Source organism: Equus quagga, chromosome 8, assembly GCF_021613505.1.
Source record: "Equus quagga isolate Etosha38 chromosome 8, UCLA_HA_Equagga_1.0, whole genome shotgun sequence".
Lineage (NCBI taxonomy): Eukaryota > Metazoa > Chordata > Mammalia > Perissodactyla > Equidae > Equus > Equus quagga.
In genome coordinates, this window is record NC_060274.1 from 33,820,523 (window position 1) to 33,833,545 (window position 13,023).

General features: G+C 41.7%; 1 protein-coding gene across 4 annotated transcripts in view; it reads right to left on the reverse strand.

The window, feature by feature from the left end:
* The window catches only part of LAMB4 (laminin subunit beta 4), a 106,664-nt gene that overhangs the window by 79,960 nt on the left and 13,681 nt on the right, over positions 1-13,023 (reverse strand). For all 4 annotated transcript variants that reach the window (XM_046670493.1, XM_046670494.1, XM_046670495.1 and 1 more), the window contains exons 4-10: positions 11,238-11,395; positions 7,896-8,031; positions 4,865-4,938; positions 3,649-3,837; positions 2,231-2,294; positions 1,839-2,053; positions 611-731 (exon numbers count right to left, since the gene is read on the reverse strand). In XM_046670493.1, the coding sequence (XP_046526449.1) occupies positions 611-731; positions 1,839-2,053; positions 2,231-2,294; positions 3,649-3,837; positions 4,865-4,938; positions 7,896-8,031; positions 11,238-11,395 (957 nt within the window). The remainder of the gene's footprint in view (positions 1-610; positions 732-1,838; positions 2,054-2,230; positions 2,295-3,648; positions 3,838-4,864; positions 4,939-7,895; positions 8,032-11,237; positions 11,396-13,023) is intronic.

A 13,023-nucleotide genomic window follows, 5' to 3' on the forward strand; every position in this document is an offset into this window, starting at 1 on the left:
TCATGGAGGGGGCTTCTTCCTAAGAGCTCTTCCAGCGACCACTCACTCTCTTAGCTCCTATTTTCCCGAGTCTGGGAAAAGAAGCTGAATTACAAGTATGTTTGGAAGTTCATCAAATTTCGGAGGCAGCAAACGCATTACAAAATCACCCCACCTTATTAGCCTAATTATTTTATAAAAAATACAACATCCTGTCAGACTCTGTCCTAGACCTCATTTCTCTTATTATCTGATATATGGGTTTAAGGTCACGTTCATGGGATGTATGATTATTCAGGGAAATAGTAGGGATCTGAGTACTAAATCGAGTGTTCATCAAATTCCCAGAGTGATATTACCATCACATGGCCCTGCCGCTCCTCTGGAAAGGGGCCACACAACGTGCATATTGTTTCATTTTTTAAATGAATGTTAATTTTTGGTGTGAGGGTTTGAGAAGTTGGTGATTGTATGTGAGAGAACGGGGACAGGCTATCACACACCTGGAGCTGGGAGCCACAAGGTCAGCACCCTTGTTGCCTGCAGCTTCACAGAAGCAAGCTAAACGTTCTTCAAAATAAGGAAACACAGAGCATGCTCAGTCTGTGCTGAGGACGCAATGTCCACCCACCTCTGCAAGTGCTGTCCTGGAGGCCTGCGGCTGGCCTCCACGGAGCGTCCTGGAAGAAGTCCTTGCACCTCTCACAGTTGGGGCCGTCGGTATTGTGCTGACAGACACAATGCCCGTGAACCTGCATTGTGTGATAAATGAGCAGCATTACAAGAGGTCTTATCTTTGAGGACGTTGGGGTTCTTTAAATGGAAAATGAAATACCAGGCTATGGGGCCTCTCTGGGTCCTAGTTACAACACCAACCTTGACTCTTATTATTTGCTTAACTAGCTTTTAAAGTTTTTAAAATTTAAGATGTCCAGTGAACATTTGCAATAATTTTTTTGACATTTCTGAATTGTGGTTTTAGGGCGACGCACTGCAGCCCTCAGCAAAATGAGGGACAGAATGGGGAGTGTGTGTGTGTGTGTCTGTGTCTGTGTGTGTCTGTGTCTGTGTGTATGTGTATGGGGTGGTTTAGGCTCATTAGGGGAAAGAGGGAATTGGAAAACAGGAAGAAACTGGAAAAAGGTCTGGGATTCTCTTGGTTTTTCACAAAATGCCTTAAATGCCCAAGTTCAAAGGGAGAAACTCTCTTTCCAGGGAAACATAGATGGAGCTGAGTGGGAACCTACAAGAGCCTCTATCTGAAGCCTTGTCTGATTATGGCTGATGATTTAAAATTATTTAGTAGACACAACCCCAGAACTCTGCTTAAAAAAACAATTCTTCTAGCAGATCACTCTTTTAAGACTAGTCCCAAGAGGGGAAGAGATCTGCACTATGAAGACATGGCCATTCACAGTGTAAGGATGTTCCTTGGAGTGACCGTTTACAATATCAGATGTGACTCCAGCACCTTGGCCCTGAGTACAGGCTCTTTCACACAACAGACCTTCAATACATTTTTGTGAGAGAATGCACGTGAAATTACGGTTCTTTCCCACTAAGTCCACATTCCCTAAAAAACAAAAAAGAAAGCAAGAAGGGCTATCTTGAAATCATAAATTATGACTTCTGCTCATTAGTTCAGTGATGCCCATATGTGGCAGACTTCACAAGAACCTTTGGCCAGGGAACCAAGGGCCCCCCAGGTGGCCTGTCGGGCCAGGTTGAATGACACCTGCCCCAACGCAAACCTGGCACTTCGATTGTTGATCTCATGTAGAGAATCTGGTTGACATTCAGCTCCAGGACAGTGAAGGAAAGGAAGGAGAGCCAACTGCTCTTCTGGATTAATAACTTACCATTCCTGGAGGGCTGAAAACATCTCCCCTCACCGTCTGCATCGGGCCACATTCACTAGCGTGGCCATTGCAAAAACAGCTTCCCCGAACCACCATCTCATACAAAGCATAGTAGTATTTATCGAGGGAATCATTTTCCCTCCTTCCAAGCAAGGTGTCCCCAAGGGTATGGAGTTTGGTAAAGTTTATCCTCAGATTTGTTAATGTCACAAGGTCTAGAGAAAGGAAAATAATGAAAATAACAAATCAAAGTGCATCTAGGTTGCATGGGTACAAGGCACCCTCCTTGACTGACATCCCCTGAATGTTCTGTAGAAATGCAATGACAGGGGCACTGCTAACATGAAATTTTAGAAAAGGAATTAGGGTAAAAAATATCAAGCAGTTCATACCCTGGATGTGGGGGCTGTAAGGGTCTTCTATTTCAAAGCTGGGATCCAAAACTTTTAAAACAACCTGTAAAACAAATGTAGGTAAATTTATAATATTTTACCCAAAAATATCATTGATAAATATATTCTTAAAGGGGCCGGCCCCGTGGCCGAGTGGTTAAGTTCGCGTACTCTGCTTTGGTGGCCCGGGGTTTCGCTGGTTTGGATCCTGGGCACTGGCATGGCACCGGTCATCAGGCCACGCTGAGGCAGCGTCCCACATGCCACAACTAGAAAGACCCACAACTAAAATATACCACTATACTGGGGGGATTTGGGGAAAAACAGCAGAAAAAAAAACAACACACACAAAAAAAGAAGATTGGCAACAGTTGTTAGCTCAGGTGCCAATCTATAGTATATATATATATATATATATATATATATGTATTCTTAAAGAAGAGATCCTGGGCCAGCCTGATGGCTTAGTGATTACGTTTGTGCACTCAGCTTCAGCAGCCCAGAGTTCGCAGGTTCGGATCCTTGCCACGGACCTACACACCGCTCATTAAGCCATGCTATGGTGGCATCCCACATACAAAATAGAGGAAGACTGGCATGGATGCTAGCTCAGGGACAATCTTTCTCACTAAAAGAAAAAAAAGCAAGAGATCCTGACCTTACAAGATGGCTGAGCCATTGCCTCCCAACTAGCACAGGATACAGATTATCACTTCGTTTCTCATATGAATAAAAGTACCAAGAATGAAAATGAGTGAAAGCTATTCACCAGTCATTCTGGCTCTTTATGCACAATGGTCCCTATGGGCAGAAGGGGTGAAGCCATTGGTGAAGAGGGCTCCTGCTCTGGGTTGGGGTAGAGTGATGGGGTCACAGTACGGCAAGTCGTCATCAATTGGGACCTGGCAGGGAATTCTGGAGGTACCTTCTGCCACCAATTCTTTCTACTCTACCTGATAATACCTCCGCACCTCACTCCTCCTGCGACTCTCTGCCAGTCCCCAGCTCTGCTCAGAGGGATGCTCCTGGCAGATTCCACCCGGATGTTGGTTTACAGAGCACGGAGATGAGATGACAGATCCAGGGCTGCTGCTAGCCTACGTGGCTCCTTTGCGGGGATTAGAAACAGGTATTCCTTCTTCTGGTGCCCATGCCCTGGGGCCCAGCCTGGATGCTAGCCCTTGCTCACCTTCAGCTGGGCACTCTTGTGCAGGATTATTTCTTCTAAGTTATTTATTATTTGTCTGAATTTGAGATGAATTCAGGACTCATTTCAACTTAGATACTTTCACGCTTAAAAAACCAACAGCTCAAGTTATATTTCAGTTAACACAACCTAAATGGTTTTCATCTAAATTAACCGCGTTAAAAATAAAGGTTTGATTCGTAGCAATGAAAAGCAAGAAAGGAAATGCTACCTCACCACCAGTTGAGGGTTCAATATCCGAATATTTGGAGTCACAAACAAGGTCTCCCACTCCCCGGGCCTGGCCAGATGTGACGTTGGGAAAGGAAGCAGCACAGTCCTTTGAAAAATATTTTAACACTTTCCAGGTGTGTCCGTAGTCTGTGGAGCGTTCAACTAACATTGCAGCAGGTCGAAAAGTCTGGGAAAAAAGGAGTTAAACTAGCGGTGCTGCCCAAAGACAGATTTTATTACCCACTTCAGATCGAATATTTATATTTTCTAATTGCACGTTTTCAAACTATTTGTAGCTTTTGAAATCTATTATGCAATGACCACACTGAAATCGCTTTCCACTAAGTGGGCAAGTATTTATGAGCATATGCTTTGCCCTAGAACCGAATTCCATTTTAAAAATGTCCTGGCGGTGTGAATTATTAATTGAAGAAAGATGGCATACAAATTTTTTAAAAAGCTAACGTAATTGATAATTTACCGCAATTTGCACAGAGTTTTCTTTGCCTAGAATGCTTTTCCTCTGGCAAACTCTTACACAACCTTCAAAATCTACCATAAAGTTTACCCTGAGTCCCCATGGCAGGTCTAGTCTCATCAACAAACTCCCAAGCATTCTAATCATACGCCTATTTCTACGCTTATCTCTTTGTATTATAATTTTAAATTTAGATCTATGTTAGTATCCATGACTCGACTGAGCTCTTTGAGGGCAACGACTAGTGGTTTTTTAATTTCATCTTTATAATTTTTTATTTTATGTTCATTTTTATTACCAAAACTTAGCCCCAGGCCTGACATCAAAATCAGAATTCTGATGAATGATTAAAGAATGACAATGGCACAGAGTTTTCTCTGGCATCTAACTAACCTTAGTAAAGACTTTTTAATTTTTCTTCCTCTTTTGCTCACAACTTTCCAGATTTTTCAAAATAATTTCCAGTTCCTGCTCTTTTCTTCTGACTAGTTCTTGTGGTCCCTATTACCCCAGCGCTTAGAGTTTTTCTTTTTGCTGTGCCTTTGTTGGTTAACCATATAAGATAGTAATTAATGAGAGGTGGTATTTTTTTTTTTCATTCAAGAATGAAAATCCAGATGGCAAAACTCAAGTCTGGATTTACACAGCTTTTTGTTCCCTGCAAGGAAGTGAAATTCCACATAAGCCCAGCATATGTTAAGTCAATAAAGCAGGCAGCAAGCCTACGCATCTGTACCTTAAAGGTCAGAATCAGGTGGCTGAACTGAAATAATGCCTCTAGGTCCAATCTGATGCTGACATGATCAAGACCTAAAGAAAAAGCCAGAAAGAAGGAAATCAGTGATATTGAGAGACAGCTGTTTATCATTTCATCCCACACTGTGGCTTGTCTATAATAAAACCCTTTGAAATCACATGGCTGGTGATCAACACTCTTTCCTCATCTGTTGGAGTGGTTTCCCACGCCATTCCATGCCCAGGAGAAGGTCTATGTGACAGCAATCTAAGTTTCACCCTGACTGTGCCCACATCCACGTTTTGGTGGCAGTGCACATGGCCACTGTGTGGCAGTATTACATACCGCCAGGGGAGTTCCGGGACATTTCCCACAGGTGGCAAGAGAAGTCTTGTTTCCTTGAACTCAAATCCTGACTGCACATCAACGTAAGCTAGCAAGCCAGACTGTGATACAGATCGACAGGCTCTTTTCTTCACACAGCTGCTAACAATCATTTGAACGAGCGTTTTATTGGCACTTAGCATAAAACACAGCTTGAAAGATTCCCTTTGGAGTGAGGATCTGTGGGTTCCTCTAGGACTGAAGAGAAGACAGAAAGTAGCCTGGCCAGGACTTTGCACTGAGAGAGTTAGCTGCCATCCATCTCTAGCATGGACGTGGAGGGTCAGCCCCAATCTGGACACAGTGGAAGCCCTGCTCTCTCTGGAGTGGCACTGCCCAATAGAACATACAGCAGTCCCCTCAATCCGCAGGGGGTGTGTTCCAAGACACCCAGCGGATGCCTGAGAGCATGGATAGTACCAAACCCTCTATATACTACGTGTTTTCTTATACGTACATACCTATGGTAAAGTTTAACTTATAAATTAGGCACAGTAAAGATTGACAACAATAACTAATAATAAAATAGAACAATTATAATAATACACTGTAATAAAGTTACTGTAGATCTTAGCAACCTCAGCATATGATTTTTTTCTTTCCTTAGTAAGTTGAGAACTTTCACCTTTTCACTTAAAGGAAGCACTTTACGACTTCTCTTTGGCATGTCTGAATTGCCAGCATCACTAATCTTGCACTTCGGGGCCAATATTAAGTAAAATAAGGGTGACTTGAGCACAAGCACCGCCATACCACGACAGTCATCTGATAACCGAGATGGCTACTAAGTGACTAATGGGCAGGTAACGTATATCACATGGATACGTTGGACAAAGGATGATTCACGTCCCAGGCAGGAGAGAGAGGGACAGTGTGACATTTCATCACGCTACTCAGAAAGGTGTGCAATTTAAAACTTACAAATCGTTTTTATTGGAATTTTCCATTTAATATTTTTGGGCCACAGTTAACCACGGGTGACTGAAGCCGTGGAAAGTGAAACCGCAGAGAAGGGGGGACTGTTACAATATGAGTCACGTGTAATTTAAATTTTTCTAGCAGCCATGGTTTAAAAAGTAAAAAGAATCGGGTGAAATTATTTTTACTATATTTAACCCAAAAATATTATTTCAACAATTAATATTTTAAAAATTAGTAATGCTTTATTATACATTTTTCCCCCAAACTAAGCCTTAGAAATATGAGATATTTTTACACTTAAAGTACATCTCAATTTGGATTAGCTATGTTTTAAGTTCTCGGTAGCCCCGTGTGGCTGGGGCTGCAATATTGGACAGCACAGCTCTAGCCAACAGTGGCTGGACCGGAGTCAATTGGGGTTCAGCTTAGAGTTCTAGGGTGAATGGCTTGGGGCAGGGTTTGCTGCTGAGAGGGCAGCCCCATTCCAGGCGGTGTTAAGGGCTGCCAACCTTTTCTAGAAAGGAGATCTCCTTTCCCCTCTCTAAAGTTCTGGGTTGAGAACCCTTGTTCTATGTAATCATCATTGACAGAGGGGCATTCCTCCTGCGAGGAGATGTGGACCAAATGCTGGACACGTGGGGCAAAACAACTGTTAAGCAAAAATGGCACCATTCATCAATGAAGACAGGTGACTGTGGTTTAAAACCACCTCACGTTCATTAGGAAAAGTCCAACTAGAGATCAATAATTAGGATCCATAACAAACAGGCATTTAGTAGACACCAAACACGGACTTGCCCAACGGATGTCATAGAAAAACAGCCTCACGTTAAGCTTGCCCTAAATGATCTTATATGTTATGATTATGCCCACACTCCCCTTTAACGGTCTACGGTCCCCAAAAGGAAACACGTTTAGGTGTCTGAAGAGAATAGAGGGATTGTAGCCCAAAGTGCAACAGAGAGAGATGTGGCAACTGGAATCATTTTGTGGGGGTTAAGGATTCCAGACCAGTCGTGAAGAGGGGGCATCGTGAGGGAGCCAGCCCACACTGATCTAAGCACATAAGGCCCAAGGCTGGGGTGGGACATGAAGAATCACCCATCAGGTCCAAACTTACAGTGGGCCTCTAGGAAATGTGGATGGTCAGGGCCAGCGTGAGGTTCAGTATCACAACTGTTCATGAAGAGAGAAGGGCATAAATCCAGGAGGAAAGAACTCCAGTCAGTAGCCAAGTATCCTTTCAATTCAATTTTTATGTTAAAATCTTTGGCTACCAGCAAGAAATGAAATGTCCTTCTTCTCTCTCCCTTCATGTGTTGAAGAAGGAAAAAGCAGTGTTAACTCTCAGACTTCCCTGGCATTATTGATTCTGTTGACATCAGTGTGTTTTATATTAGGCTATTTTTACTAACACCTCACAAACTTCCTTATTTTTTTTCTTTTACAAAGAACAAAAGGATGCAGAGATATTTTCTTTCTCCACATGGAAAGAGTGAAACATTCTGAGTTATGGGCTTGAAATACACTTTGATTTCTCTAGAGGAAAATAATCTCTCTGAAAATGAAAATAAATTTTGTTCCTAGACATGGCTCTCCCTTCTTAGCGGATGCTGTTCCATTCCAATATAATTTCTTGCTGTGACATTGTTAAAATCATACAAAGAGAAAGGCATCTTATTAAAAATATGAAGAAATAAAAAATTGGCAAGGGATTTAATCATACCATTTTCAGATTGCCACCATTTCTTTTCTCTATCTGGTTCAAAACTTGTAATTACGTTCTCAATGCTGTGGCTGTTGGGTTGGGCGTATGGATCATATGGAAATCTGGAGTCACAGATGAAGCATTTTTGTTCCCCCTGGAAAACACCATCATTAAAATTAAAAATAAAGAATTGTAATGACTTATTGTTGATCTGAATTTAAAAACAAGCTGTCCTTACTATACTTGTCTTTCAATCTGGCTAAAAATAAAAAGCAGAGGAAATAACAAGACATCAATTTTTCCATCAATAGGTGTTTAAATACAATAACAAATGAAATTCAAATATGACCTAGAAATTTTATGAGTTTACCCATTTGGGGCAAAAATGCAAATTTATGTGGAAGTATTTTACTTTTCAGACAAGAAGCAGATGATCTAGAGATTATTTTAAACTATAGAGAAATAATTAGGATATGCTATTTGAGTTCTAATTACTTCCTTAAGTCAAAAAAAGAATATTTGGCAAGAAATTAATGAAACAATTGGCCACTAGGTTATCTGTAAACATCGTCCTTTCTCTCTCAGACATAGTTTTGGCAGAAAAGCTGCCATGACCAAAACCTTTACATCATACGTGGATTTTCTAAAAGATTTTTGTTAAATTCACAACAGGGAGGCCTCCCCCCTCTGGTCTTGCAGACTAGAAGGTCTTATCATTGAATTGGCACTGGTTTTGCTTGGGATGGGTTTTCAAAGGTTACAACAGCCAAGGTCACTTTTTGAGTTTGTTTAATTTAATGCATCCGCTTGCAGCTGTACTTACTTAAAACTCCTAAGGAACTCTCAAAGATTTCCAAAGGCCTGCCAATGGCCTGCACAGTTGTTCCTGGCTAATACCTGTGGGACTCTGGAAAAGCTGCTTTTGCAAACTTTCCAGGAAGCAGGGGCTGTTGACTACAATCCTCCGTGCCGGAAATTCCCTATAACAGCAAATGCACTGGTAGATATTCAGCGAACGTTGTTTGGTTTTATGTCCTGACCGTGGCTTACAAGGGCCTATGCCACCTGACCAGGGCCCCTCTTTGCCTTTTCCTCTACCTGTCTTTGCTTGATTCACTCTTTCCTACCTATATTTACTTCTTGCTCTTTTTTGGGCTCACCAAGAACTCTCCTGCCTCAGTCTCTACACAAGTACTTCTCTGCTCCGCCCACGCACCACCAAATATTTTTGTCTCTTGCTCCTTCTTTCAGGTCTCTGTTTAAATGCCATCACCTCAGAGAGACTTTCCTTGACTCCTATCTAAAATACCACCACCTCCCCACCCTTACGGCTTCTGCCATGCTCTATCCGTACCCTGCTTTATATATAACATTTTCTAAGCCCTTATCATAACTTGAGACTGTATTACATAGTTTTTGGATTATTTTCTGTCTCCATCATTAGACTTTAAGCTCAGTGAGGATGAGAACTTTATTTTGTTCATTACTGTATTCTCCTTACCTAGAATAGTGTCTGGCATATGGTAGATACTCAATAAAATTTGTTGAACGAATGCGTGATGATTTTAATGATTATTTCAGCTAGAGTTTGTCAAAGTAAACCAGCTTTTCAAGAGATCCATGTAATCTTTTTAGAATCACTGGCCACCATCAGCCTTATACTTCAAGAAAACAAAATGCCCTCTGGGAATTAAGGAACAATGGAAACTAGATCAATTCTGCATATGGGGAGGTTTGCCCCAGATGCGTGCTAAAATTAGCAGCAGAAGCCCTATTATTCTACCAAAAGATGTCAAAACTTCCAAGTATTTCCAGTAATACTATGCAAATTATTGGGGAAAATGTTTAATTTCAGGGCTTGTGGACTATTTTTTCTGTAAACATTTTAGAAGCAAAGTCTTTGACAGAACTGGCTACAGAGGATGCTTCATGGTGGCAACTAGATGTAGGAGTCCCAGCCTGGGTAACACTATGGGTCAATGTTGACTTGAAGCTTCTGAAGATAATGTTTATCTTGGTAGCAATTTCTTAGATAATGAATGGGAAAAAATCATCCTCCACAATGCATGGATGTTTGTGGGGACTATTACTTGTAGCCCCACCTGTAATACTTTGTCAGCCTGAACATACTTTGAGATTTTTTTTCCAGCTCTCAGATCTTTAAGATTTCTGTGATTCTCTAGACAAAAAAAATCCTCTGAAGTTCGAGTTACTTCTATTTTTATTGGTGTGACTTTTCTAATTTCTAATTATTGTCAGAGTACGTTGCCTCCTGGAAACAGTAAGCAAACGCCGATGGCTGAAGAACAAGATGGGTGATGCTCGTGTTGGAAAGTTTCTAATATTAGAATTGAGAACCACTTCTTTGTCTGGAGGACTTGGACTTAGGAAAGTCACTTGAAGGGCCATCCATCCCACTTGACCTAGAGTTGAGCAAAAACTCTTATGGTGCCCTTACCTTGCACATGCAGAGAACTGGCCTTCTTACACAAGCACTTCCCAAACTTAGAATACAGTTAAGCACTCAGGTATTGTCTCCACTTATTTATAATCATCCTCGTTTTATCCTATTTTAGAAACCAATTAGAATACAAAGCATTTCCCAGAGACCCCCGGGAGTTGCCTTAAATGAACAATACATGGAAAAACCTGGGCCGCTAACATTAGGCTTATGTCCAACTTCCTTCCTGCACATCCTCTCATTTGAGGGGTTGACGTGATGGCTTCAGGCTTTTCAGCAGGTATGATACTCGGATGACCTTGGATGCTTGTTCTGCTCCCAGAGCACAGGGAAGAAAAAAACTGCAAAGCAACTGGTCCTTTTATAAAACTGGTCTTTAAGGAAAAGAAGGCACAAAAATATGTTCACATTGGGATTTCATGGGGTTTAGACAAGACAATTTCCACGTGGCTTTGTGAGGCTGGCATGCAATCAATTCATAGATCTCCAGCCCCTCTGTCTCTATGTAAGGCAGGACAACGAGAACTCATGTTCGCACAATTGCTTTGAGGCTCTGGGGATCTTCGATCTTCACTGAACCAGTCAATTAAGTTCATTCTGTGAGCATCACCATGGCCGCCGAGTAGAACAGTGCATTTTATAGTAATTCTCTTCAAAGACTGAACCCAAAAGGCTTTCTGTCTAATTCTAAGGTACCAGGAAATAGACGAAGCAGATCGTCCCTATTTTCTATCAGCTGAGGTTTCCTGGACTTTGAATTGTATCACTTGTGTCTCTGATGTTCTGGGAGGAGTGTTGTCTCCTCCTTTAGAGTTGTCTGGATGGCCCCAGAGGTACTTGGAAAAATCTACATCACTGATTGAATAATGTCCCAACAAGTAAACAAAGAACCAACCCACCTCGAGGTAGCTGAGGATGCAATATTTCTGGGCTCCATCCAGCCCACAGGTAGAAGAAGCCGTGAGCTGTGCACCGCGGCCCACTAAGAGATTGCCAGTGGTGGGATGACAGGCACCCCTATGGCATTCATCTTGAGCCTTCGCATAACTGAGCAACCCTGGAACACAACAGAAACAGCTACATAGAAGGCAGTCAAAGAGTAGCAGAAGGCTTAAAGAAGCAACTGGTTAAACTGGAAGGCTAACAGTCTGTTTATTTTTAATATCAGTTCTATTGATCATTAAGACCCTGGCCATGGATGCTGTTGGCAGCCTCAACCTGATGGAAATCTCTTAGCTTGGGGGGTTACACCGTCTTTGTTCATGTCCTTACCTGGGCCAGTCTGGAGCCAATGAGTGATGGATACATGGTTCAAAAGGCTGGCGCCATTGCCTCAGGCTGGGATCAACTCTGCAGTGCAATTTGTGCTCAGAACCTCTCCACAGGAGGAGGCTGAAGCCTGACTCCAGCTGGGACCACATCCTGGTTCCTCTTCCCCCTCTACCCCTCAGAGCACTCCCTCAATAAATCACTTGCACATGAATTCCTGTCTCAGGCTCTGCTTCTAGGAAACCTGATCTGAGACAGCCTCTATTTACTGGGAATTCCCTGTGTGGCACTGTAGGGCAAATAAGGAAGACGAATGCACAGACACGAGGAAGGAGAATCCGAATCCTGCCTCTTATACCTGTAGTTCCAACTTGTACAAAATCAATTGGAGAATTTAAGAAATCTTTGGGAAATAACTTTCTCCCAAAATAAGCAAATTCCATGGACCTCCTTTATAAACTGGATTGTTGAGTTCAGATATGCCATGGAACAAGTCATGCCCCTTCGGGATAAAGGGAGAGATCGAGTTCCAGTCTATACAGCACACTTAGCCCTTGAGACCTGCCATCCAACAGATCTGTCATGAAGGGATCCAGTCACAAGTGAGACCATTGCAAAGGCAACTCTATCTCAATTGTCACACTCAATTCTCCATTTTACTTTTCCAAGATAGTGTCCTTAACTCTCAGTTTAAAAACTATTTTTAAAATTCTATTTCTTTTAAAATGTTAAATTCTGAGTTAAGATAACTGTTCAATCTCAATATGGGAATGTGGGTGAGTAGGGTAATCTGAGCTATTTCGTGTCTGCAGGATTTGCTCCATTATATTAAAGTTATGCTTTTGTAACCCCTAACATATTAATGGATTGTTTATCATTGGGAAGATTGAATAAAACAAAGTAGAATCTTACTGAGTCTTAATCTAAAGTTAACACACATATAAAGTTAAAGGCACATATAATGTGTGTCCACTGTAATATTTTATTGATAGCTATTTACAGAAATCGTTATATTTCTTCTTTTAAAAAGTATATTTGAGGGCCAGCCCTGGTGGCCTAATGGTTAAGTTTGGCAGGCTACACTTTGGTGGCCGGGATTGGTTTCCCAGGCGCAGACCTACACCACTCATCTGTCAATGACCATGCTGCGGTGGTGGCTCACATACAAAAAGAGGAAGATTGGCAACAGACGTTAGCTCAAGGGGAATCTTCCTCAGCAAAAAAAAAAAAAAAAAAAAAGTATATTTGAACAGCACAGTACAGTATCTTTTAAAATTCATTTAAAGGGTTAGAATTCTGTTTGATTCTCAAGGCCAAAATCTAGGCGCTAGTTTTCTTTAGATCACAATTCAAATTACAGACATGACAGTTTTGCAGAAATAAAATAGCCTCTGGATGGAAAGGCACAGGACCTAG